Source organism: Gymnodraco acuticeps, unplaced genomic scaffold (assembly GCF_902827175.1).
Source record: "Gymnodraco acuticeps unplaced genomic scaffold, fGymAcu1.1, whole genome shotgun sequence".
In the NCBI taxonomy this organism is placed as follows: Eukaryota; Metazoa; Chordata; class Actinopteri; order Perciformes; family Bathydraconidae; genus Gymnodraco; species Gymnodraco acuticeps.
In genome coordinates this window covers 2,019,729-2,046,064 of record NW_022989867.1, presented here as the reverse complement: position 1 = coordinate 2,046,064, position 26,336 = coordinate 2,019,729, and the positions used below count along the sequence as shown (strand labels likewise).

Here is a 26,336-nt window from a genome sequence, read left to right as displayed (position 1 = left end):
GAAGAAATACACAACTACTTTTAAAGCTAGTGTAAAACTATTTCAACATTTTGAATATATCAAAAATAATTGTTTACAAGAAATATAAATAAACAAAAAAATGAAGTACAAGGAGAAAATGACAAATTACCTGCCACATTAACATGATGGACTCAAGTGCTGTTGTTACCTAATGTTAATTGTCCCTTCTTAATTCAGAAATGTAAAAAAACGAAACACATTAATTTTCTCTAAGAATACATTGTGTGCAGTATATTATAATTCAATGTGGCAGAGCTGTGCCGTTATAAAAGTTTGTCAACCTGCATGCCTGTCTTTTAGACGAAAGATGTTGTCTCTTTAAAAGGATCACAACAAGATGCATTCACAGAACTGTGCAGGTGGGCAGTGTGCATTTAATATCACACTTAAGGTTGACCGGAGGTGGTCAGAGCAATGGTGCAAGACAACATGAAATGAGCCATCTCCTCCCACTCTTTACTACTTTGACTCACCATGGCTGGTGAGATCCAATCGCAAGATAGACACGTTTTACTTACATGTGTTATTCTAAATCCCATACTAACATATACTTACTTTTCCCAAAGTATATATTCTAGTGAGACAATAAAATGCTTTTTCTGAGTGTCTTCAGGTTCCCATGTTGGAATGTAGCCTCTGCTAGCTTGTTTTGTTGTTCCTGCACTTAGACTTATTTCCCTCTTGGGTGTAATAGTTGAACAATCAGCAGTGTGACTCAGTGCTGCTGTGTGCACACTCTATCTGTTCCCCAGATCACTTCTTTATTTGTATCCATTAGGTGGAAGATTAACAGCACAAGCTTTTCCTGTTTCATCATGTGAATGTACCAGTGATAAAGTTACCTGCAGCTGATTCCAGATCAGGGTTGACTTCAGCCGGTCCAGTGCCCCCCCGCTCTGTCTGTGCTCCTGTCTCTACAACTCGCTCACATATCAATGGCTCAGCTTCCCACTTCTCTGCTTCCTGTTTTTCTACGGTGGTGTTGATGGTGGGCAAGGCCACTGCTTTTCTGCCAGCACACTTCCTATCTCCACCTGGTCCAGACTCTGGCTTTATGGGTAATGGAGTCTTTTCTGTTTTTGTGTCGACTTTCACTGATGCCACCACTGGTTCTCTGGGTGAAATAGGTCCATCGGTCTCAGTTGTACTTCCTGTTGCAGGCTGCGGTGTGCTCCCTCTATTGGCCTCTGGGGTGCTTCTGTTATTTCCTGGAGATTCTGCAGCGTGTCTGGTGCTTTTTCTAGTTCTCTTTTTGTTTTTCCTGTAGCGTCCTGCAGGAGAGTTGGCAGCCGGGGCTCCCTTCTGTTCTCCCCCGGCTTCCTGCCCCTGACAAAGCTTTGCACTGGTACAGGATATGTGAGTGACAGCGGCAGAGTCCTCCCCCTGTGCTCTTTGCTCCAATGATGGCGGACTTCCCCCTTCTTCTTTTGTTGTGCTACAGGTCTCTATGGTAACCACGGACAGGCCGTTAGAGCAGGGCTGCGGAACCACATGTGTCGCTGCGACACTTCCCTGCAGGAAGGAAGACAAAACCAAATAAAACCTCAGTCGCATTTAACACGAGTAAGAAATTCAAAACATATTTGTTGGTTTAGTTGGCTGCTGTGAAACTGTCAACCTATATGTATGTGTAACCATGGTGACATGACCACACATTAGCTTACAATAAGACATCATTCACAAGGCATATGTAGGGCTGCACGATTTGGAAAAAAGAAATAGTTGCAATAATGTTTTGACTAATTTCGCATTACAATATGGGAGGGATTGTTCTTTTAGCATTGTTATTCTCATTGAAAAATATATATATAATATATATATTAATATAATCATGTTGTGATCTTTTAAAAAATAATATGCACCAACAAATATACTGTGGTTAGTCTGTACAATATATTTGAGTAGGTTGGAATATATCTGCAGCTCCACAATACTTCATTAAAAATAAACATATTTAGCCTTAAATATTGTGCATCCTGTGCTTTGAATATTGGACTAGACAATATTGCGATTTAGAACTGTAGCCAAACATGGAGAAAACAAGAGCTGTGATTGGTCAGTGTGGCCTGCTAGTGTTTCTGATGGTAGTGGAGAATGGCTGAAGATTTAATAAAGCATCAACATCTGTCAACCTCAAAGAAACCCTGTAAAGATGAGTCTCATTTACTAATGACACAGAAGGACCTCCTCACTTATATCTAGTGTTGTGCTAAACTAGTAAATACTAGTCACCTCCTGGTAACCCTCCGAGATATACGATATATGGTCGTCACCTTCTCTAAAAATGCTAGTATAACCTCAACCATTTCCTGCACATTAAGTGATTTGCACATTTATTTATAGGACAAACTGAGCTATCAAAATATGTATGCTGCTAGTCAGTCACATAAATGTATAAATAGGTATGACACAATACAAACCCAAAAAATCAGCTGTTTGTCACTCAGGATCTATCTGTCTTGCATAGCTCAAAATAATAAATCCACAGTCATTGCATCGGGGAAAAAAGCCTTGGATTCTTCAAACAGACTACACCGAATGCATCATGGGCTATATAATTAGATAGAAAGATATTTTATAATGCCTAAAAACATAGAAATCTAGCGTCAATGTGGTTAAATAATCATAAAAGCAACCCATTGTCTGTTTGTTAGCTGCATGAGGTCTCTAAAAAACACTATTTTATAGGATAGATTACAAATAGCCTGAAAATGGTTACAGGCGCTTGGCACCAAGTGTGAGAATGGTCTGACATTGAGCTATTACAGGCATTTGATAACTGTTAGCACTGTTCTGGAGATATCCTCACAAGAGTGAGAAAAACTCCATGTTGTCGTACACAACGTCATCAATCTCAGAGGGTTAAGCTTGGTTGCCTCAGCTACTGAAACTAGTATTAAAACTGATTCCTTATAATAAACTACAGTACAGTTGAAGAAAGTATTACAGCACAGTAACAGCCTGTAGAGCAGCAGGACAGGGAACCCTCCGCTCACCTTTTTGTCCCTGTGAAGACGGATATGTCTCCTCAGCTCCTCCACCTCCCCCTGTAAGCAGCTCTCTTCACTTCTCTGTGTCTCGGCCCCCTCCTCTCTTCCAGGGAATGTTAGGGTGTAGGTACCGAGATTCAGATGCTGTTGAAACACTCGGCCTCCTGGGTAAAAGTGCAGCCGCTCTTTTGGTTCCACTTGCACAGTTGAAGACTTCTCAAACCTGCAATGACACAAAATAATGTCACTGAACAGTATGTACAAACAAACTGCTCCTGTTTTTCTTTTGTCACACTCACCGTGTTGAACTCCATGTTGGATAAATAAAAGGCAATAACTAGAAGGTAAGAATACACAACTTAACGAAAAATCCGGACAACACCCAGCCCCTGTGGCACACACACAGTGCCCTGTGTGAGGATGACATCACTTCACACCCCTCAGATCCTCCCACACACAGAGCTGGGATCAGCTGAGCTGCCTGTCAGCGAGCACAAAGGCTCCGGGACTTTCTGCTCAACAGCACAGAGAAACTCCTTACAGAGAAATCACATCCCACTGTGACTGACACACACAAACACACACACACACACACAAATCACACACAGAGACACATACATTCAGACACACTCAAGATTCCCAATCATAGGAAAAGTTAGTCTTATTACAGTATTAACTGGAGTTAAGCATTGAGACGTTAACCCTACAGGTCCTGAAGCATTTTCCCTTTGATCAGGGAAGTTAATCTCCCTCCTTGCGTTATTCACCGCCTCCCTACCCCCTCCTGCGCATAACAAATACGAACCGCCACTACTATCGTGTCTGATTATGAGGTCTCTACACAAGATGATTACGCTACATTCCACTGTCAATGTGCGCACAAAACAAACTCTGATTGTATTACTACTGATGATATAGGGCAATGTGCATGTTAATCCTGGACCTTTTAGTTCTGACCTGTGCCCTGATGTCAATCTTTGTCACAATGATCTGAGTTTCCCTAACTTCTGCTCTCGTAAAGCTTTAGGTTTTCTACATGTAAATGCTAGAAGCTTACTGCCAAAAATGTACCAGATAAAAGTACTCGTTCACAGATCAAATCCGGAGGTACTTGTCATCACTGAGTCTTGGCTGAAGAAGAATATCCCAGACTCTGACATCGGCATCGCTGGTTATAATGTGTTTAGGCAGGATAGATCATCTAAAGCTGGGGGAGTAGTTATATTCACAAAGCAACACCTCCAGTGTTCTATCGCCACTAGTAAATCTGTCCCCAAACAATTTGACCTACTTATCGTAAACATTAAACGGGCAAATAACTCTACACTGACAGTCGCTGGCTGCTATCGCCCACCCTCTGCCCCAGCATGTACCCTACCTGCTCTCAGCACCCTCCTGGCACCCCACACTCCTTCTGAGTTTGTGCTACTGGGGGATCTAAACTGGGACATGCTCAACCCTCCTGCACAGGTCCAAAAACAAGGGGACTCTCTTAATCTCTCACAGATTATCCTCACTCCTACACGGTATGACACCAAAAATCCAGAAAAAGCCACCCTCCTTGATGTCATCCTCACAAATAACCCTGACAGGTACAAAACTGGCATCTTCTGTAGCGATCTCAGTGACCACTGTCTTATTGGCTGCATTTGTAATGGCGGCACAATTAAACAGCCAGTCCTTACCACTCACAGACGAATACTGAGACATTTAGACGAACAAGCCTTCTGCTACGATCTGACTGCTATCAAGACAGAATTAGCTTGATTCCTGACATCGATTCTGCATGGTCCTTCTTTTATGACTCCTTTGGTATGGTAATCAATAAACACGCTCCCATAAAAAAACTGAGGATAAAAAACCGATGCAGTCCTTGGTTCAACCGAGATTTAGCTGAACTGCTTCACCTCAAGAACTCCACCTGGCGCAGGGCTCGTCACTCAAAATCCCACGACGATTAGCTATCATTCAGGAACATTTCAAATAAGTCTATAGAGGCTATCCGCAAAGCCAAGGTTGATTACTTCCATAATCAATTCAACCTCTGTGGATCCAATCCAAGGACATTCTGGAAAATAGTGAAAGAGATGGAGAATAAACCCCCATCCTCTCATCTGCCTAACTCCCTCGTTATTGAGGATACAGTAGTCACCGGTAATGAGCGCATAGCAGAGCTCTTTAACCAGCACTTTGTTAAATGTGGGACTCTATAGCGCCTCCTAAGCCCCCCACCAACACTCCGCCACCCAGCCCCTCCAGCGCAGCCTCATGTCACAGCTTCTGCTTGCAGGAAGTTAGTGAGAACGATGTGCTGGAGGTCCTTAGTAAACTTGACCCCAACAAACCTGCAGGTCTTGATGGGCTAGACCCCATATTTTTAAAAGTTGCAGCCCCAATTATTGCAGAAGCTATCTCCCACCTTTGGAATCTGTCCATACAGACAGCAGTGCTAGCTTCTGCCTGGAAGGCAGCCTCAGTGCAACCTTTGTTTAAAGGGGGAAACCATGCTGATCCCAACTGCTATCGTCCAATATCCATTCTACCCTGTATAGCGAAAGTGTTAGAAAAGTTAGTTTGCAAACAGCTAACATGGTTTCTGAAGGCTTACAACATTCTATCTGACATGCAGTCTGGGTTCCGTGCAGGTCATGGGTGTGAGATGGCGACTAAAGTCCTAAATGATATCATCAATGCCCTTGACTCCAGACACTGTGCTGCCATTTTCATTGATCTTGCCAAAGCCTTCGATACTGTAGATCACCAACTGCTTCTGGGAAAACTTAGATGCATTGGTGTCACTAACCAATCGATAGCCTGGTTTGAAAGCTACCTGTCCATGCACACCCAGTGTGTAAAATCTGACAATCTGATGACACAGCCCCTATCCATCTCTAAGGGAGTACTACAAGGCTCTATCCTAGCACCCAACCTATTCTCAATATATATATAAATGACATGGAGAAATCAGTGGGCAACTCCTCTATCCACCTATATGCCGATGACACGATTCTGTACACTGCTGGCCCTTCCACAGATACTGTCCTTAAAACTCTTCAGGATAGTTTTCAGAGAATCCATTCACATCTCTCTGCCCTTGGCCCAGGGCCGTGGGAAGTAGGGGTGCTGAGGGTGCTGCAGCACCCCCTGGTGGAGGACAGGGGATCTGCACTTCCACAAGATTAAATACAAATATAATACAAAAAAAACAAATGTTCAGCCTTGATGTAACAAAATTCATAATTGAGTAAAGATAACACCCTTTTCACCCCGGTTAGAGTGAGAGAGAGAGAGAGAGAGAGAGAGAGAGAGAGAGAGAGAGAGAGAGAGAGAGAGAGAGAGAGGGTGCACCGGTACCAGCGGGGATTATTGTTAGCTTCTGCTGTGCTAATGGATATAAGAAGCTCTTTCTACAATAATGTGGAGGGAGAGCTCTCTCCTGTCAGACTGAGAGGCTCAGTGAGGTAAAGGACTTTTGAGTGTTTAGATCAGGGGTAGCCAACACGGTGCCCGCGGGCACTCAGTCGCCCGCAGGGGCAACGTGAGGCGCCCGCCGGGCACATTCTAAAAATAGCTCGCCAAGAAAATCCAAAATGTATAAAATACACAAAACAAAAAAGGAAATGTAATTAAAAGAATATACCCTATGCATAAACGAAACCTAAATCATAGCGAACTCTATCTACTTACTACAACTCTATATCTAACACCCCTCCTCCCCCCACCCACACAATGAATATCGACCAATCACGTTCTTGCTTGATTTGCGGGACCAGCGTTGCAGTCGGGAAGAAAAGCAATGTGGCACCTCCCTGCTGATTTTCCTTCTGGCAGAATCTACACATCAGCCCCATTGAACAGCCTATACAGCACATGAGGGGCAGAGTTTTACTGTGTGTGTTGCAACTTGCATATTTATTTATTGCACTTGACGCACACACACGCATGGCGTAATCTCCAGGGGGGACATGTCCCCAGCACTTTTCGAAATCCCGTTTGGGTCCCCCCACTTTACAAATATGTTTATTATTATTTTGTAACGCAAGCCGTCATCGCCACGGAGGAGCACACAGCCTCTGTGTGTGTGTGTGTGTGTGTGTGTGTGTGTGTGTGTGTATTTAATATAGATGAAGTAAGAAATCATTCCAATGTGTACTATAGGACAGTACAAAAACAGTTTAAAAGGGGAGTGATTAGTAAAATATGCATAAATAAAAAGAAAGAATGCTAGGTAACATAAGATAAGAATAAACAAGTTTAAATGATTTGTTATTGGTTGTGATCATATTCTAAAGATGATTGGATTATTGAAAAGTATACAGCTCCCTTTCATCTGAGTGTTGAGAGCTGTATCCATACATTCATGTTGTGCTCAAAGTGCACCAGATTGATGCATTTCACTTCAACATTTAAAAAAAAAATCTTCCCGGGGGTGCATGCCCCCGGACCCGCCTAGAGGATGTGAGGTCCACCCCTAAATAAAGCAGGTTAAAATAATTAAATTGAATACATGTTATTTTAGTAAACACTGAAAACGGGTCCCACAGACCCAAACAGCACACAAAGGTTAAAGGTAAGCATATAATAATGTTAAAATGTGCTAAATATATACACTGCAAAAAAACAAAACAAAAAGTAAAAGTAGCCCCCGACTTGTTTTATTTTTTGAAAGTAGCCCTCATCCTAAAAAAGGTTGGTGACCCCTGGTTTAGATAGTTCTCTCAGTGGGTCTCAAACGGTTTGGTCACAATTTATGTAAACAAATATTTCCAAGGCACTCCTTTATAATTATTAGGATAAATAAAAACAGGTTTGAAATCATTCCAATTTATACTAAAGGATAGTAAACCAAAAATATCGTTTAAAACTGGAGATAAAAAAAAATGTGCATAAATAAATGTTAACTAGGTAAAATAAGATATGAATGAACCACAAAAATAAAATAAGTTTTAACATTTATTTTGTATTGGCTATGGTAGGTTATTGGTTATGTTCACATACTTATTTGATTAATAAAATGCAAACCGATCTTTTTCATATGGGTGTTTAGAGTTGGACACCCGGGACCCCCCTAGAGGATGTGACGACTACCCCCCAATTAAAACATGTTCATACAATACTAAATACATTTGAAGCCTTTTTATATAAGCTGTCCACCATGTCAATAAGTTTCTCTGTTTGTAGTGTATTTTTTGTAGAGGTTTTTCATTGCCAGCTAAAATCTTGCCTAGGGCAGCAAATTGGTCAGAACCGGCCCTGGTGTCATCCACACAGCACCCCCCATTTGAAACATGTTCCCACGGCTATGTGGCCTGGTCCTGAACACCACTAAAACCAAGATCATGTGGCTTGGCTGCTGTGGTGCCTCCCAAACTGGCACTATTGTGACCGCCGATGGCCGGGACCTCGAAATAGTTAAATCTTATAAATACCTTGGATTTTGGATTGACAGTAATCAGTCATTCTCAGAACATCTCTCCAAAATTCAGACCAAGGTTAAAGTTAGACTCAGCTTTCTATATCGATCCTCATTCACTTAATCTGATAAACTCTCTCTGGTCCAGATGACTGTCCTTCCTCTGTTCGACTACGGTGATACCATCTACCGCTCGGCGTGTAAAGGAGCTCTCGATCATTTAGACCAGAGGTGCCCATTACGTCGACCGTGGGGGCAATGCTGGTAGATCACGAGTCATTCATAAACAAAAAAAATCCAGTTCCGTTAGAATCATGGATGTATAATAAGAACTCCAGCTCCGTTAGAATAGGCAAAACAGGTTTTGATCCCTCCTGCCTTGGCCTCCCTGCCACTTAATTCAGGAGTTTACTTGATTGACAGAAAAAGCGACCTATCGCTTTCCAGTCTGTAAACCCAGAATGCAAAGCGATACAAAATCAGTCAAGTGCCGGGAGACAAACAACAAAATGAGTGCGGGACCGAGCAAAAAGCTAAAGACATACCACTTCCACCCAGAATGGGAGGAAGAATATTTGTTTGTGATGTCACATTCAAAGGTTATTTGCCTTGTTTGTAAAGCAAGCGTCGCTCTGCCAAAGAAAGGTAACGTGGAGAGCTTTATATATACAGTCTATGGTGGAGAGGCATTATCGGAGTGTTCACAAGGCATATGACAGCGACTTCCCTCCGAGTAGCGAGTTGAGAAAGGTCATGTATTATTGCTACACAAACATTATCTCGCAGTCTTAGTGTCGCCAACTCGTTTCTAATATGCAAAAAGACAAAAAAAATGCGTCTATGGTCGGTGTATTTTCGATCTTTCCGATCCAGACGAGATCTCTCTCTCCCCCGTGTGCGAGGGGGGCGGGGCAGTTTACACACACGCAGCTGCTACATGCAGCAACACACGGAGGAGATGGCGGAGAGAAGCGCTCCAAGGTTAAATGTTACCCGTCTTGAGGTGGACAATGCTCCTTGCCAAGAGTGTTCAGCATGTAAGGGCGGTAACACGAGCAATTTTTCCAATTTGTCTTTGTTTAGCAAAAGTGCATCACATTCAGACGGAGGAATGCACCGGGTTCGACTGTCTTTCTAGTAGCTCTGTAGCGAGTAACTTTTCCACGTCAGGTGTTATGTATGCTAGCAGCTTCACACGGAGTTAACTCAATGATACAAACATGGGTTAATGATTAGAGGTAACAGAGTTACTCTTTATTTTGTTAAAGTTTCAGCTATTCTGTTTACAGTTCTGTCATCAGATTATTTAATACGATTTGTTAAAACACTGTTGTTTCTTTTGATGTGAAATATTATTTATTTAATTTAAATAAAAAGCAATGTTAATTTTGTAAACAAGTTGTTAAGTTAATTTATTAATATATGTATTTTTGAATCAAGTATTCATCTTTATTGTCTTCATTGTTAGTTTCCACATGCCTAAAACAACCTCAAACTAAATCTAAAAGTTGATGGCTAAATAAGAGCGTTTGAGAAATTGTGCAAGGCATACAATAATAGTCCGAATAGTCGATTAATCGTTTCATTAATCGATAGATTAATCGATTATCAAATTAGTCGTTGGTTGCAGCCCTATTATCCCATGTATAAATAAAACGTGTTATTCAGCAACCCTTGCAATTTGGGATTTTATTTTTGGTTGGTAGACCTCGGTGAGCTGGTCATTTCAAAAGTAGCTCACCAGCCAAAAAAGTGTGGGCACCCCTGATTTAGACGTTCTGTATCACTCCGCCATCCGCTTCGCCACCAATGCCCCCTACAGGACACACCACTGTGACCTGTACTCTCTGGCAAACTGGCCCTGTCTTGAGACCAGGCGCAACATCCACTGGCTGATGTTTGTTTATAAAACACTACTAGGCCTCACCCCCTTCTACCTCACACATTACATTACATTACATTACATTGCATTTAGCTGACGCTTTTATCCAAAGCGACTTACAATACGTACATTCGACCAGGAAGACACAACCTTGAAGAAAACAGAATCATATAAGTACATCAGGTTTCATAGAGCCAAACATTTCAAGTGCTACTCAACTGGCTTTAGATAAGCCAGTCCTTTCTTAGTATATAAGTGCTCTGTTAGCAGTTCTTTGTTAGTAATTCTAACGCTCGAGGTGGAGTCGAAAGAGATGAGTTTTCAGTCTGCGCCGGAAGGTGTGTAAGCTTTCTGCTGTCCTGATGTCAATGGGGAGCTCATTCCACCATTTTGGAGCCAGGATAGCAAACCCACGTGTTTTTGCTGATGGGAACTTGGGTCCCCCTCGCAGCGAGGGTGCAGCGAGTCGTTTGGCTGATGCAGAGCGTAGTGCACGCGCTGGGGTATACAGTTTAACAATGTCCTGGATGTAGGAAGGGCCAGATCCATTCGCAGCATGGTAAGCAAGTACCAGTGTCTTGAAGTGGATTCTAGCAGTTACCGGAAGCCAGTGAAGGGAGCGGAGTGGTGTGGGAAAATTTAGGAAGGTTGAAGACCAGACGAGCCGCTGCATTCTGGATGAGCTGCAGAGGTCGGATGGCACATGCAGGTAGACCAGCCAGGAGGGAGTTGCAGTAGTCTAGGCGTGAGATGACGAGAGCCTGGACCAGAACCTGCGTGGCTTTCTGGGTCAGCTGGGGACGTATCTTCCTGATGTTGGAAAAGCGTGTATCTGCAGCAACGGGTTGTAGCAGCGATGTTTCCAGTGAAGGACAGATTGTTATCTAGGATCACACCCAGATTCCTTGCAGTCTGAGTCGGGGAAACAACAGAGGTGCCGATGTTGATTGTCAGTGGGACAATCTTTTCCCGGAAGAAAAAGCAGTTCAGTCTTGTCAAGGTTGAGCTTGAGGTGATGAGCAGACATCCACTGAGAGATGTCAGCTAGACAAGCAGAGATGCGTGCGACGACCTGGGTCTCTGAGCGGGGAAAGGACAGAATTAATTGGGTGTCGTCAGCGTAGCAGTGGTATGAAAAACCATGCGGGCTAATGACTGATCCGAGCGAGTTTGTGTACAGGGAGAAGAGGAGGGGACCAAGAACAGAGCCCTGAGGGACCCCTGTAGTTAATTGACAAGGGTCGGACTCGGACCCTCTCCAAGTTACCCTGTAGGTACGGTCTTTGAGGTATGAGGTGAAGAGGGAAAGTGCAGAGCCTGAAACTCCAAGTTCTTGGAGAGTGTGAAGGAGGATCTGATGGTTCACCGTGTCGAATGCAGCAGACAGGTCCAACAGGATGATGACAGAGGAGAGGGATGCTGCTTTGGCAGTGTGCAGTTCCTCAGTGACAGCAATGAGAGCAGTTTCTGTGGAGTGACCTGCCTTGAAACCAGACTGGTGCGGATCCAGAAGGTTGTTCTGATGGAGATAACAGGAGAGTTGTTTAAAGACAGCGCGTTCAAGTGTTTTAGACAGGAACGGGAGTAGAGAGACAGGCCTGTAGTTTATAACATCAGACGGGTTGAGAGTGGGTTTCTTTAGGAGAGGGTTTACTCTTGCCTCCTTGAGACTGTTTGGAAAGTGACCAGAAGTTAGAGAAGTGTTGATGAAATGGGTGAGAAACGGTAGAATATCAGGAGCGATAGTCTGAAGGAGGTTTGAAGGGATAGGGTCCAGAGGACAGGTGGTAGGACGGGCAGAGGTAATGAGGGTAAGAACCTCACTTGGAGAGAGAGGGGAAAAGGAGGTTAGTGTGTGGGTGGAAGGAGGGTCTGGTGACCCAGCGGTGAGTAAAGGTGAGTCAGAAAAAGAAGAGCGAATATCATCAACCTTTTTTTCAAAGTGGTTAACAAAGTCGCTTGACAGAAGTGAGGAGGGGGGAGGGGCTTTGGGAGGGTCCAAGAGGGTGGAGAAGATGGAAAATAGTTTTTTGGGATTGGAATAGGAAGATTGGATCTTATCTTGAAAGAAAGTGCTTTTTGCCTGAGAGATCAAAGCAGAGAAAGAGGAGAGGAGAGCCTGATAGGTTAGGAGGTCGTCATGGTGTTTGGATTTCCACAGTTTCCGCTCTGCTGCCCTAAGGACGGTTCTATTAGCACGCAGTGCGTCATTTAGCCAGGGAGCAGGAGGGGACTGACGAGCCTGCCGAGATGTGAGAGGACAGAGAGAGTCCAGAGAGGATGAGAGTTTGGAGTTGGAACGAGTCAGAGAAAGGGAGGGCTGAGAGCACCGATGAGGCAAAGGTAGAGGGGGAGAGGGAACGAAGGTTACGGCGGACAGGTGCAGGATGAGAAGAGATTAGTTTGTTATGTTTGGAAAGGGGTAGAGAGAATGAAATGAAGAAGTGATCGGATGTGTGGAGCGGTTTGTAACACAGAGGTTAGAAGTAGTGCAGTTCCTTGAGAATATGAGATCAAGGACATTGCCAGCTTTATGAGTTGGTGGGGACGGAGACAGCGAGAAAGCAAAGGCGGTTAACAGAGATGTTAGTTCGTCTATCTTCCCTGTCTGGAGGTTGAAGTCTCCGAGAAGTACAGCGGGAGGACCAGTTTCAGGGATGTGTGAGAGGAGATTATCTAATTCCTCCAAGAAGTCCCCCAAGGCGCCTGGTGGACGGTAGAGAACAACAATGGTTAACTGTATAGGATGGGTTACTGTGACGGCATGGAATTCAAAGGTGGAAGGAGTGAAGTTAGGTAGCTTGAAGAGGGAAAAGCTCCATTTGGGAGAGAGCAGGAGACCAGTGCCACCTCCTCTGCCAGTGGGTCTGGGTGTATGTGAGAAGGAATATGCTGTGGAGAGAGCTGCTGGGGTGGATGTGTTGAATGGAGTAAACCAGGTCTCAGTGAGAGCAAGGAAATCCAGGGTCTGCAGGGAGGCGTAGCCAGAGATGAAGTCAGCCTTAGGAACAGCTGACTGGCAGTTCCACAGGCCACCTGAAACTAGATGTTGGATCTCAGTGGAGCATGTGGGATAGACGAGAGCAGGCCGGTTATAGCGATTAGGAGATACACGGGGCCAGTGATAATTGCGAGAAGACACATGAACAGGAATGGAGAAAATACACATGATTATAGCATGAGGGGCTAAACAACAAAAGAAAAGAAAATAAGACACCAGCGGTAATTAGCTCAATCAGAGTAGGAGTTGCCTCCTCTTTGACACCCTCGTGACTCCCGCAGGACTCCAATGTCTTTGTCAGTCTTACTCCCGCAGGACTCCAATGTCACAATTACTGCAACCCCGACCCACCCCTGACGCACAACACACGGTCAGCTACAAACATCCTGCTAAAGATCCCCTAAGCCCATACATCCTTTGGCCGCTCCGCCTTTCAGTTTGCAGCAGCTGATAGCTGGAATATCATACAAAAAACCTTGAAGATGGAGACCGTTATCTCCCCCCGCACCTTCAGGGACACTATTACAAACACCCTGGTACACACATGCAACTGCTTTGCCTGATGCTCACTATGTCTTGACCTCTCCTATACAGTATGCATTGTCATGAAGGAATTAATTAATTAATTAATGATTGAATGGATAAATGTTCTATATTATTTTAATGACTGATTGAACCCCAGTAGTATTATTTTAAATATGTTATATGTTTAACAGCTATGCCTGTCATCTACTACTACTACTACTACTACTACTACTACTACTACTGCTACTACCAAATGTGTGTTTCGTGATAGCCTTCTACATGAGGATGAACAATTATAGAAAAGAAAACTAAGTTTAATATTTCAAAATGAGTGACCCATCTGTAAGTAGACAAGTAGATCTGTAAGGCATCCCATATAACCTGGCTGAGCCAATATAAAACAATCAGCCAAATAACTTATCAATATATTATTGGTTACTATTTTTGAGGTACTTTTAGGTTGGCAGTAAACATAAGTCAGAGGTAAATGGTGTACTTTGACTCCACTACATGTATTTAATACCTTTAGTTGCTTTACAGATGTGGATGAATGATGGTAAATATAATCAAGTGTTAAATCAGACTTTAGTTCCACCTGGAGTAAATCCACAAGCTACCCTGCAGTATACAAAGTCATTCAAACTAGCTGCATCTTTACCAGCTTTGAGAACACTTTAATGATCAATCATTATAAAACACATCATATATATTATTCTGAAATGGACCAATCTGCACAATGACTACTTTTACATAAAACATGTTCTTACCTTTATATATACAGTCTATGGTTCTTACTCAATATCAAGCCACGATTATTGTTTTTATTTTAAATCGCATAATGTCTGGCTTTTTTTTGCTGTCCGTGAGGACAATAAATGGGGCTCAGAGCCTCAGAACACTGAAATCTGTATATATTTTTTTCCTTCTAATTTGTTATTATTTGTCGCAATCAGTCGGAAGTCGCAACAGCTTTTTCAGGGTTCGGATGTTTTGTTTTGTTGTTGTAAATAAACAAAGTCTTGGCTTTCAGAATATGAAACTGTTATTGCCAAAATCTCATGATAAATACATTTTTGAAGCTTGTAAAGGGAAGAAGAGGCACCTCTCAACTCGCACCCTGCTCTTCCGCAGCGCCGCTCCCCCTCCCTCCGCTGAAATTATGAAGTAAGGGCGTATAGTAATCATAGATAACACAGCAGGGTCCGTTACAGTTTGTTTTCATCTCTTTTCAAATAAACAAAGTATTGGCTTTCAGAATATTAAACTTGTTTCGGCAAATTCAGATGAGAAATACAACTTTGAAGCTTGTAACGGCCTAATTACAAGCGGAGAACGGAGTAACTTAATGTCACAGCAGGCATAACAACAGCCGGTGTTTCTTGTAAGTGTTTCCCCGGTACACAAACACAATACACACACACATACCCGCGAGCTTCCCCCAGACCAGTAATACAAACGAAAATGTGTCTTTGGGTCAATGTGACTGATTTTGATAGAGCAAGTCACATTTGGTTTAGACATGAAACATACTACCAGTAGAAATACATTGCCAGAGCCGTCCCTGGCCAACTTGGGGCCCCAAGCGACATTGTGAGATGAGGCCCCCCCCCCCCAACTGACAGGAGTGAAACAATTTTTTTGGAAACAAAGTAGGCTACTTTGCAAATATAATTCCTGTTTGTTATTATTATCAACACAGTTACTTTTGTATACAGTGAGGTAAATGGTAAATGTGCATGTATGTCGTTCAGTATGCGTTTACAGGTGATACGTCTGCATTTCCTGCCAAATACTAGCCTCAAAAAGATTCAAATATAATTAATGCAAATAAGCTACATCTACTAATAATAATAATAATCAATTCAATAATATAAATACTATATTATTTTATTATAATATAGTTGTAATATAGTCAAGACAAAACAAGCTTATGACATGCTCAAAAACTGATATTTCTTAAATCTGTATTCAAATGTAGTTCCCTCTGTCAGCAATGTATCAACAACTACACACACATTTCTATCAGTATTTCTCTGTGTTGTGGTTGACATGATGATGACTGTTAGGAGTTAAGGGGAGAGGCTGAGCATCACCATGAAATATGCAAATTGACATAAAAATGAATAAAAGGGGAAAAATGCTCCATGTTTTTTAGGCTGTAAACTTTAACGGTTATGTAAGCCAACTAGACAGACAGATAAAAGGCATAACATACTTGAATGAATGGTAAATAAAGAATGCTGGAAATTAGGGATGCTCCGATCGCCAATTTTGGGGCCAATCGCCGGAATCAGTATCGGCCGATACCGATCGCTGATCCGATCGAGTGGGCGGGGCCTAAATGGAAGATTTAAACATCACTTTAAATCTTCCATTTAAAGTGATGTTTAAAACTCAGTTAATGGGGCTCATTCACTGGAGCTTCCACAAACAACAATCAACTTAATTATTACATTCAAATGAAGTACATTATTCAAGTTTACATTAACTTTGGATAATAACACGGGAGAAATTAGCGGAAGCGCTCTCTTTTCCTCTCTCCCCCTCTCTCCTGACAGCCTGTCAGTATCTCATGCAGCTCACTGATCCAGTCGTATGAGTGACCCGACAGTGAAGAATAAACATATGTATAACTAGTTTAGCTTGTTCCAGAGGTAGATAAAATAGCTAAGTGTGTTAGGTCTAACTCTTGTGTGTTTCGCTCCGCTCACCGGTCCGGCGGGCGGAGCTGCAGGATTTCTGCTTCACACACACGTTGCATACTGCTATTTTACTGTCTTTTTCGGACACCTTAAAATAATGCCAGACCGGTGAAGCCATTTTGTCGAGCTTGATTTGCAGCGCACAGAGAAAAGTGTCATGTATTTTACGTCATGCGATCAGCTCTCACGATCGGCATGTTTAGAGAGCACCGATCGATCGGTAGAGAGTGAGTATCGGCCGATCTTGATCGGTGACCGATCGATCGGAGCATCCCTACTGGAAATAACTTAATCTCCATTAGCCTATATGCTATGCAGAGACTGCCTTCTTCATGTCGTGGATTGCAGCTGATGTTTTCATATGGCAATTGGCAAAAGTTTGACATTTGACTTATACAACATTCGCAAGTTGTACATTTGACTCATACAATAACCCACCTTCGAGTGATGCTCTAGTTTCTTCATGTTTTGTTTTTTTCCCCTCTTGCTTGCGCCGGACTGAAACTGTCTTTTCACCGACATCTCTTCACCTGCACTAGTGGCCGTATCAAAGCCGTGATTGGTCAGATGTCGATTCATTGCAAAGGTGTCGGGTTACAGACGTGCTCCCCTTGTCACCTCTCACTCTCACGTGTCAGCGGGGGAGGGACGCACAAGCCGAGCTCATAAGCCGAGGCCCCCTGCACAATGTGAGGCCCCATGCAGCCTGCATGATCGGCCTGTAGGGAGGGACGGCCCTGTACATGCTTTTAAAATCGTTCTGTGTTGAATCAATAGATTATATTTTGTGACTATAACACGAAATGCTGTGAGACTGGGTTGAATTACAACAGTGAGTGCTTCATCCTCTGAACACCACAGGATGGCGACTGTAACGCACATATTAACATAGGTACGCTCCTCTGAAGTGATTGTCCCCTGCAATTATTATCCCTCATCGAGCTAACGTTAACTTAAACAAACGTAACATGCAACGTTAGCCTAATCCAAAATGCTCTACTACGGCGTACCTTTCATGTGGCTCGTCAGCGCAGACTCTCCCATCGTGAACAACTGAAATTATTTTTTTGCAAACTTTGCAGGAGGCTACTCGTGGGCTTGACCCTCGTCTTAGCCATGGCTTGTATTTGTCTTCTGCTAGCCAACGCTCATTGAAACTGCAACCTCCTGGCATACAGTCATTTATCACTCTCATCAGAATGCCCAGGTCACACGTAACAAAAACACTTGCAGGTCACGCGCATAGCGCGGGAAGGCCGGAGCAGAGCTGTTTTATGTAAAAGTGAAGCAATTAAGCGTGCTCCGACTTCTTTATTTTCTTTTCATCTAAAAAGCGAAGTAAAGCATTTACAATTTCAAGCACTTTATCCCAAATTCAAGCACCATTCCCAAAATTCAAGCACTTTTCAAACCTTGAAAACACCTCATAAAATGTCAAGCATTTTCAAAGATTTCCAGCACCCGTACGAACCCTGCTTATTGCTTGTATTTATTTGTGCCTATTTCTATTTATTTTTCCTGCAGTGAGAGCATCCTACGAGTTTATGATGACAATAAGGATATTCTGATGATTCTGTTCAGATTTTTTTTTTATGTTTCTGTTTTCGTGACAATTAAATATTTTGCCTTGATGAACTTCTGGAAGCAATCCCCTTCCCTAGAACTCAGTAAAGCCATGTGCATATAGCAGGGACAGTTGCTCTTTTCCCAATAAATCCAAACACATCTCTGATTCTGGTCACACATATAGAGGTACTCACTGGGTGAAGAGCTCCAGCAGCTGCTCGTGCCCTCTGCTCTGCGCCACACAGGCTGCAGTCAGCCCCCGGGCGTTGGGGGTCCTCAGGGCCCGGCGGGCCCCCGGCTGCTGCAGGAGGAACGCTGCCACCGTGCGCAGACCGTGACTGGCTGCCAGGTGCAGCAGGCCTGAGAGCTGCTGGCGAGGAGGCTCCGCTGGAGGGGGGGAAGAACAACAGTTAGATGGGGGGGTTGACTGATGAGATAGGATGGAGCGAGGTAGACCCCTCCTGGTGGAGAGAGATAAGGGACGGTAGCTTTTCACCAACATATCAGTTTACTGATATTAGTCTGTGTTTGAATGTGGGTATTACCAGCTCAAGATTTAGAGATAATTGTAAAAACTTCTAACCATTTTTTACCTTCAAGATAAATAAAGTACAGTCATTGATAGAACTAAAAGGGAAAAGGACTTTCCTGCATTATTTTAACAATGGATTGGGAACTAATGTGCAAAAACATTCATAATACAATTAACTCAAACAACTGGAAAAAAAACAATTCAGTATTTAAGGCACCTCAAATTCAACAAGAATAATTCATTTTAAAATACTGGAGAGAATACACAAAAACATTACTAATGTGACCATCCGGTTAGATGTGACAATTAATGTATTCATGTAAAATTATGTAATAATGATGTATCTGTTATCTATTCAATATATTCCATAAATGATTGTTCATCAGTTGTTTTTTTTCTGATTTGTTATTTGGTGATAAATGTATTTTAGTTTCAACTCTATTTAATTGTCTCTGACCTGTAATCATATCATTTCTTAAAATGCAAATACACATTTTTTAAAAACTCAATGATCTTTGGGCAGACAGTACATCAACTTACAAACAAATGTGATTGATTTTTATCTTTTTCTTTATGTTGAATACAACATAGTGACATGACATATAAAGCTAGGAGACCAATTCTTTATCACCATAAGTCACTGGATAAGAGCCAAATGTGACTCAACTAGATGATGCCACCTCTGTTCCGCTCAGTCAATTCCACATCTACCGTACCTCACAATAGAAAAACCCCTAATTGGGCAAGGCATAGTTCCATAGAGAGCCAATAACTTGAGTTAAATTGAGAGGAACGAGTGGATAACATATTTAACATACTTGATAAATAACTTATTTAAAAACTGGCCATGTGCTTTATCAGGTTTCAGGTTAAGAGCTACAGAAGGCCTGAACAAAAACAGTTTTTATCTGCTGTACACCTCATAACCCTCTGGACTATGTAAAACATTATTGAAATGCTGTATGACCATGTAAATGTTCATCAGTACACACAGAGATCATTGGTCACCAATACACTGAGTTGGGTATTGGAATTGGCTTCAGGTCAGATTGTGTAAAGTCACTCAGATGTGACACGTTAGATCTGAAGAGAGCAGCATGCAGCTGTGTAATAAACTCAAACGGTGAGTAAGTCCTACAGAGTAATTATGTGACTGTCTGTGGTGGAACACATCAGCTACATGACTTTTTCAGGCTGGGTGTTTCCCACAGCAACGGATGAGTGACAACTGAGCGGTGGCATTAATAGGAGACGCACTGTCAGCTTTTTTCTGTGGTGTAATATAGAGTGGTTCAGTGACGACGGCACAAAACAATTGGATTTTTCCATTGGATTTTGGAATATCACAGAAAATGTGATATTTGTCAAACAGGTGTTTATGCTACATTTTTGCACATTTTGTTTAGCGTGATATTGTCCAAATATTAACACCACTTGTATGATAGTTGAACGTAAATGTAATCAGTAGAAGTTATGCTTTAAACAAACTACATCACGGTAGCATGACTTCAAGTCAACACTGCTAAGTTAACGGCGGCTAATGTTCAGAGTGTTTAGTAGTCTCGTTTAGCCACTTGTCTTATGTCGTAAAACAAGACGTGAAATATTTTAAGCTTGTGTTAACCACTTATCTTATTTCCAGCACCTAACCAAAAACATGCTAAAAAACCATTGAATTTGAGATGGGGGGAACCAGGAAGGGATATAATGCTACGTAATGTCCAGTTTTAAGACTGATTCCTGCACAACTCCATTGACAATAACAGTTTAAACCATCCACTGTTGGCTTTGTGAAGTGTGAACTATGTAGCTTAGCTTGCTAATGTTAAAGCTATAAAGAAAGAAAGGTCAAAGTGAGTTAACAGAGAACATTCAGGCAGTTTAGCCCGTTATGCCTGTTTTTATAAAACAGATTTGGGGATTAATTAAAAACTGTCTCACCAGTGGACACATCTGTGCTCGTTTCATCATGTGTGTCATTGTCGTGTCCGTCCCTACCACTGTGTGTGTGAATCCCGGGTCGAGTCCTCAGGTGTCTCAGGGCCAGAGCCAGACTCTTGTCCAACCGCTCACACTCCTTCAACACACAAAATGAAATCATTTCATCTTCTCTGTGTCCCCTTTTTAATTATGTTACATGTCTTACTTACAGACACAAAGCAAATTAATTCAAATCATTCTCTACAAAATCTAAAAGAATATAATAGTGAAAGTAATAGCATAAAAAGCCCAAAAGATTACATTTTATATCAAATAAAAAAAGTCAACTTTTTAGAGCTTCTTGTCTTACCTGCTCATCATCCAATAGTAATGCTTCCTGTGGAGCTATGCTGTCAAGCAGGAAGTGGGCCATGTCGAGAGCCAAGTCCTGCACACAGCACGAAATTCACAATTCACAAGAAACATCACAGACACACAACAATGCCATCCTTATGTGCACATCCTTAATTTGAGGACATTTATAACCACATCAGTCAGTTTCATTTAACGTTTCAAAAGGTTTCATCAGCTGCTCTTGTCAACTAATGAGACACTCTTAAAAATGATGTAAAATATTACATAATTAACCGTTGTGGAACAGCATTGCCAATCAAAATGGAAATGTAAAAAATATGTTTGGGTTCCTTTTGGATATCTGACTTTTTACATGATAAATTCTGAAAAAGCACCACGTATTTTCACCAAAGGACAGATTGAATGGATTTATAGATATCGGATAAAAGTCAGCAAATATTGCCATTTCCATATCACATATTGTTATGAATTGTTACCTGTACGAAGCAGAAGGTCTCCTGAGAGCGCGAGTCCACTGCTCCATCAGGCTGAACCCAGCATAACGTCACCAAGACCTGCTCACACACATTATGAGCTACACACACACACACACACACACACACACACACACACACACACACACACACACACACACACACCACACACACACACACACACACACACACACACACACACACACACACACACACACACACACACACACACACACACACACACACACACACACATACAAGGTTGTGTTTTATTGGCAGCACAAGCAGCTGAGGCAGAGGCAGTATCGACTACATGATGTGCTAACAGACAGAAAAAGGTGGGGCTACTGAGAGATAATGACTTGTGTACTTGTGACCCAGCCTTCAGGAGTCAAATCAGAGCAACTTCACCACTGTCAGCCACTAACTTCCACATAAAACAAACCACATTGAGTGATCAGATGGCAATCTGAGGGAAAACATATTCAGGAAATGTAACGTTTTTCATTCTCAAATAACCATTTTCTTCTGAAATGTGTTGCATAGTAGTTCTGTGCTGGTGCTAGTTTGGGCGCAGTTGGTTCAGCTTGTTAAAGCTAATATTGGCTAATGATGCATATTTTATTCAATATTTGGCAACATAAGGCCGTAAAAAAGGATTAGGAACAGATAGTGCTCGCAGTATGATAGCAGCAGAGATAATATGACACATTACACAGAGGGGGGTCACAGTGCCTCTCCATGACAGCGGCTTTGTCGATGCTTTGGCTAAGTGTCAAGAAATTGTCAGAAATCATGCTATTAATTCAGAGATCATGTTATGGCAAAGTAAAGACCCTTCTGATTTCTCTTATCAACTTGTCATGCATTTGTTTATTACAACACCAGAAAAACTCAAGGAAATACTAGTATTTTTCACTTGATTAATCAGGATTAATCACATATTATTACTCTCACTAACGCAATTAAATTATTTAACCGATTGACACTTCTTGTTTTTTTGGCCACAGCTGATGTTAAATGGACCAGACTACTTTGTTGTGCATTGATATGACTGCACATGGTGCCTTTAACAGAGCGTTCTTAGCAATGGGCTGCTACTGGGTAAAAACAGACTGCTGAATCTCCAATTGACCAATCAGAATCAACTACCATGTAATGGAAATAAATAATGACTGAGTCTGACCAGACGTATAAAGACCTGCTGATAATCCTGATAACACATCCAAAACGGTGTCCTCATAAGCTGTAAATGTTTCCATGCAATCCATTAGTGAGGAACGTGTGTGCATCAAACAGAAGCTCTTTTAATCATAGGGAGAAACATCCACCCCCTCCATCCTTTTCTTACAGCTACAGTAATTACTGCCAATGGGTTTTAAAGGACTTTGCCTACACTTTTGGAGAGTTGGTCTTCCTACCACTAATCTGCTTAGTACTGGTACTAAAATCTCCTGCGTAAGAGTAACTACACCCTGACTTAAACCCATCTCACGCTGCCACCTGGAGGTCTCTACATGCCCTGCCACACCTTGTGCTATTGTGGAACGCTACATCCCAGCTGGGTGTGGTCATAAACACAACATAGCACACCTACTAGTAATACAGGCAGAGGTGTGTAGTGACATTTTAAAATCATGCTGCAACTATTCAGAGCTTATTAAAAACGCCTGCTTATACTATCAATAACATCACATGTCCACCAGATCCACTTCATATGGAGAGCAAGAGAAGCAGTGCATGGGAGTGCTGAAGTGAGTTGGACGGGGTCTGTATTTGGATAAAGAAAGAAAAAGTGAGTCCGACCAGTGTGATTGCTCACAAAGCCTTGACCAATATTTCAATCTAGACGATGTAGTTCTATAAGCTTGAAGCAAGATGGAGCAGTAGCTCTTTTCTCACCTCAAATGTATTCCTTTTGTGTAACAAGAAGGGTATGAGTAGGATGCCATGTTGCATTCCTTCTTGAAACGGAAAACCAGGGACCAATCAGTTGCTTTCAACCATACGCTGCATAACCGCTATAGGGGCCAGTTTTTCCATTGCTTCATCCCTACCTGATTCCATCCATCACTCCCACCAACTATCTAACCATCCATCCATGTACTGCCTTGTATGCAGTGTCGAGTCACTTACATCATTTCCAGTAGAAATTAGGTACTAATACACTTCAGCTATAAGAAGTTGCTTCCCTATTTGCAACTATTTCATTGCCCCTTAAACCGATTTTCCACAAGAATATAAACCTAGAGGTGGTATTACTGCCAAAACTGTTTAAAAAAAGTCATAATTTGTGTATAATGTAAAATATTGTTAGTTGTAATTTTATCAGAACAAAGTTGATATTATCATAGGATAAAGAAGGATTATAACATGTTATGTACTGTTATATTATGAGACAAAGTGAGAGGGTGTGTGTGTGTGTGTGTGTGTGTGTGTGTGTGTGTGTGTGTGTGTGTGTGTGTGTGTGTGTGTGTGTGTGTACCTGGACACACCGCCTGCAGGGTGACGTGGCTGACTCGCAGCGTGCTGGTCAGATGTCTTTGAGTAGATCCTGAGAATAAAAGGTAAAACTCCACCTTCTCTTCTTCATCCTCAGCACGACACACATCATCTTCCTCCAGGTGAACAGTCAACACACACTCTCCCTGAAGTGACACACACGGGCAGTGAAATCAACTTTGTTCCAGACAGCGATGCAGAATGGTGATGTTGAGTTCATCCCAGATTGATCCCAGCTGAGAGATCTGAACCAATCTCGATCTGAAGGTCAACCCGAGACTGTACATGGAATTATACATGCGATAGAATATTTTTGTATATAGATATGAATTGATTTATATGGTTGTATTTAAAAAGATCTAAAGGGTGGTGTATATTGTTATCAAGAGATGATCTAAACCAGCGGTTTTCAAAGTGTGAGGCGCGCCTCCCTGGGGGGCGCCAGAGAGCTTCAGCGCAGCGTGAGAAAAAAATAACGAGAAAAAGACGAGTAAAGTGTCACTTGCACACTTTTGGCTGTCTGTGAAGACCAAGTTCCCCCACCTCGCCAAAAAGGCTGTAAAAGTGCTCATTCCCTTCACCTCCACCCAGGGGCGGACTGGCCATCTGTGTGTTCTGGAGAATCACAGAAAGGCCGGTCGTCAGCGGGCCGTTGACGGCCGGCTCAGTTTTTTATGTTTTTAAACGGCATCATATTAGTTGCGCTGAGGCGACAGAAGTCCGTTCAGCGGGCCGTTTCCACGCAGCGAGGCTCCCCCCCCCCCACTTTGATCAAAAGCAAGTACCAGTCAAGGCTGCAGCCAGAGGATGATCTGCGTTTATTCCTGTCTACATTGCATCCACGCATCATCCGCCTGTGCGCATCAAAGACGCAGACTCATTGTACCCACTGAAGTAGGGGTGAGTGTAATAAGGAGGCAAAGTTTACGTTCAGCGTGTTGCCGGGAGCATATAAGGATTTATCCACGATGTTGAAAATGTTAAAAAAATAATAATAATTCATTTTAAAACAGAAAGATAAAAAGGTTTAAAAAAGTTATTGTTTAATGTTTTAAGGAGGTGACGCTACTCAGCCAATCAAATCGGTGCAGTCAGTGAGTCAGCACGGTAGATTCAAACACACACACACAGAGACGAGACAAGAAGAGAGAAACTGCAGTGAGTCATTTCAAATGGCGTGCTCAAAAAAGAGAAAGGTAGACAGCGAAAACAGAGCGTTTAATGACATGTTCTCTTGCTGGACCTCTTTGAAATGCAAATAGCCGCGTTCACACCGGAGTACTTTCACCCGTACTTTTCCCCTTTAGTTCCGTTAGTGCCAGTGCCCGTTGCGTTCACACCAAAAAGTTCACTTGGTTCAGGGCACTTTTAGCCCCATGTTTAGTGCCTGCTAGAGAGGTGGTACTCTCCTGGGGGAAAAAAGTGCCCCAGTTCTGATTGGCTGGGCGAATTGCAAACCACGCCCCGTAAAACCCTGAAATGTTTTTTGAAGCCGCCATTGTATTGGCTAGCATTAGCATTATTAGCATTAGCATTAGCCCCGCGCACCAACGGAGAGAGAATAACTTATGGCAACACAAAAAAAAACATGGGAGCGGTGGAGATGAGGAGGTGTCGGCGTTCTGGCGATTTACTCGGAAGGCTTCAGTAGAAGCTGCTGGGACTCCCAGCAGCTTCTACTGAAGCCAGTCCCCAACTCCGGGGACTTCCGGCCGGGGACTTCGGGTGGCAGTATACGCCGTGAAGTTGTTTGCGGCCTGCCAGTAAACTCAAAGCAGAAGAAGAAGTGACGTCAGCGGCTTCATTTGCATAATCTTCCGGGAAGTACACGCGATCTGTACTCAGTCCCCCACACTGAGTACTGCAAAGTACGCGGTGTGAACGCGGCTATTGAATACCCCTGCATTATAGCAACAGCAACAATAATAATAATAGCAATAATAATTGGGAGGGGGGGCACGGCTGTTCTTATGTTCTCTGAGGGGAGGCTCACCTTCCTACACTTTTAAAACCCCTGATCTAAACCATGATATTTATCATAGAATATATATTAAATGATCTAAACCTTGACGTTATCGGGGTGAAATGATATTTTTTGTGACAGAAAATAATGGCATCACCAAGCCCTAAATAAGCGCTTGGTGAGTAGACAAGGATATTTTGGTTAAAAAGTCAGAATAGAACCTTCACAGTTTTCCTGGTTTTATGCTGTGAAACATGACACACTCTTCTGCTGAACACGCAGCCACAACCAAACACGCACACGCTAACAATAGCACACTGGAATGTTTCAGATCCAACACACAAAGTCACACACTATCATACACCCACACTCTTGCTCAGAAAGTGGCAGAGATTTTAAGTTTGCAGTCGGTTGGTCAAACAGCAATAAAAGTGCTTGAATGCACCTTAATACAAACGAATAGCCCTTAGT

General features: G+C 42.5%; 1 protein-coding gene across 2 annotated transcripts in view; it reads right to left on the bottom strand.

Annotated features, from left to right (window-relative positions):
* Positions 1-26,336, bottom strand: part of LOC117532853 — a 61,332-nt gene that overhangs the window by 1,108 nt on the left and 33,888 nt on the right. The window contains exons 3-9 of one of the 2 annotated variants that reach the window (XM_034196422.1): positions 23,886-24,048; positions 21,404-21,501; positions 20,923-21,000; positions 20,574-20,709; positions 18,295-18,487; positions 3,018-3,234; positions 864-1,533 (exon numbers count right to left, since the gene is read on the bottom strand). In XM_034196422.1, coding sequence (XP_034052313.1) covers positions 864-1,533; positions 3,018-3,234; positions 18,295-18,487; positions 20,574-20,709; positions 20,923-21,000; positions 21,404-21,501; positions 23,886-24,048 — 1,555 coding nt within the window. The remainder of the gene's footprint in view (positions 1-863; positions 1,534-3,017; positions 3,235-18,294; positions 18,488-20,573; positions 20,710-20,922; positions 21,001-21,403; positions 21,502-23,885; positions 24,049-26,336) is intronic. The other variant, XM_034196428.1, reaches the window with a different exon arrangement.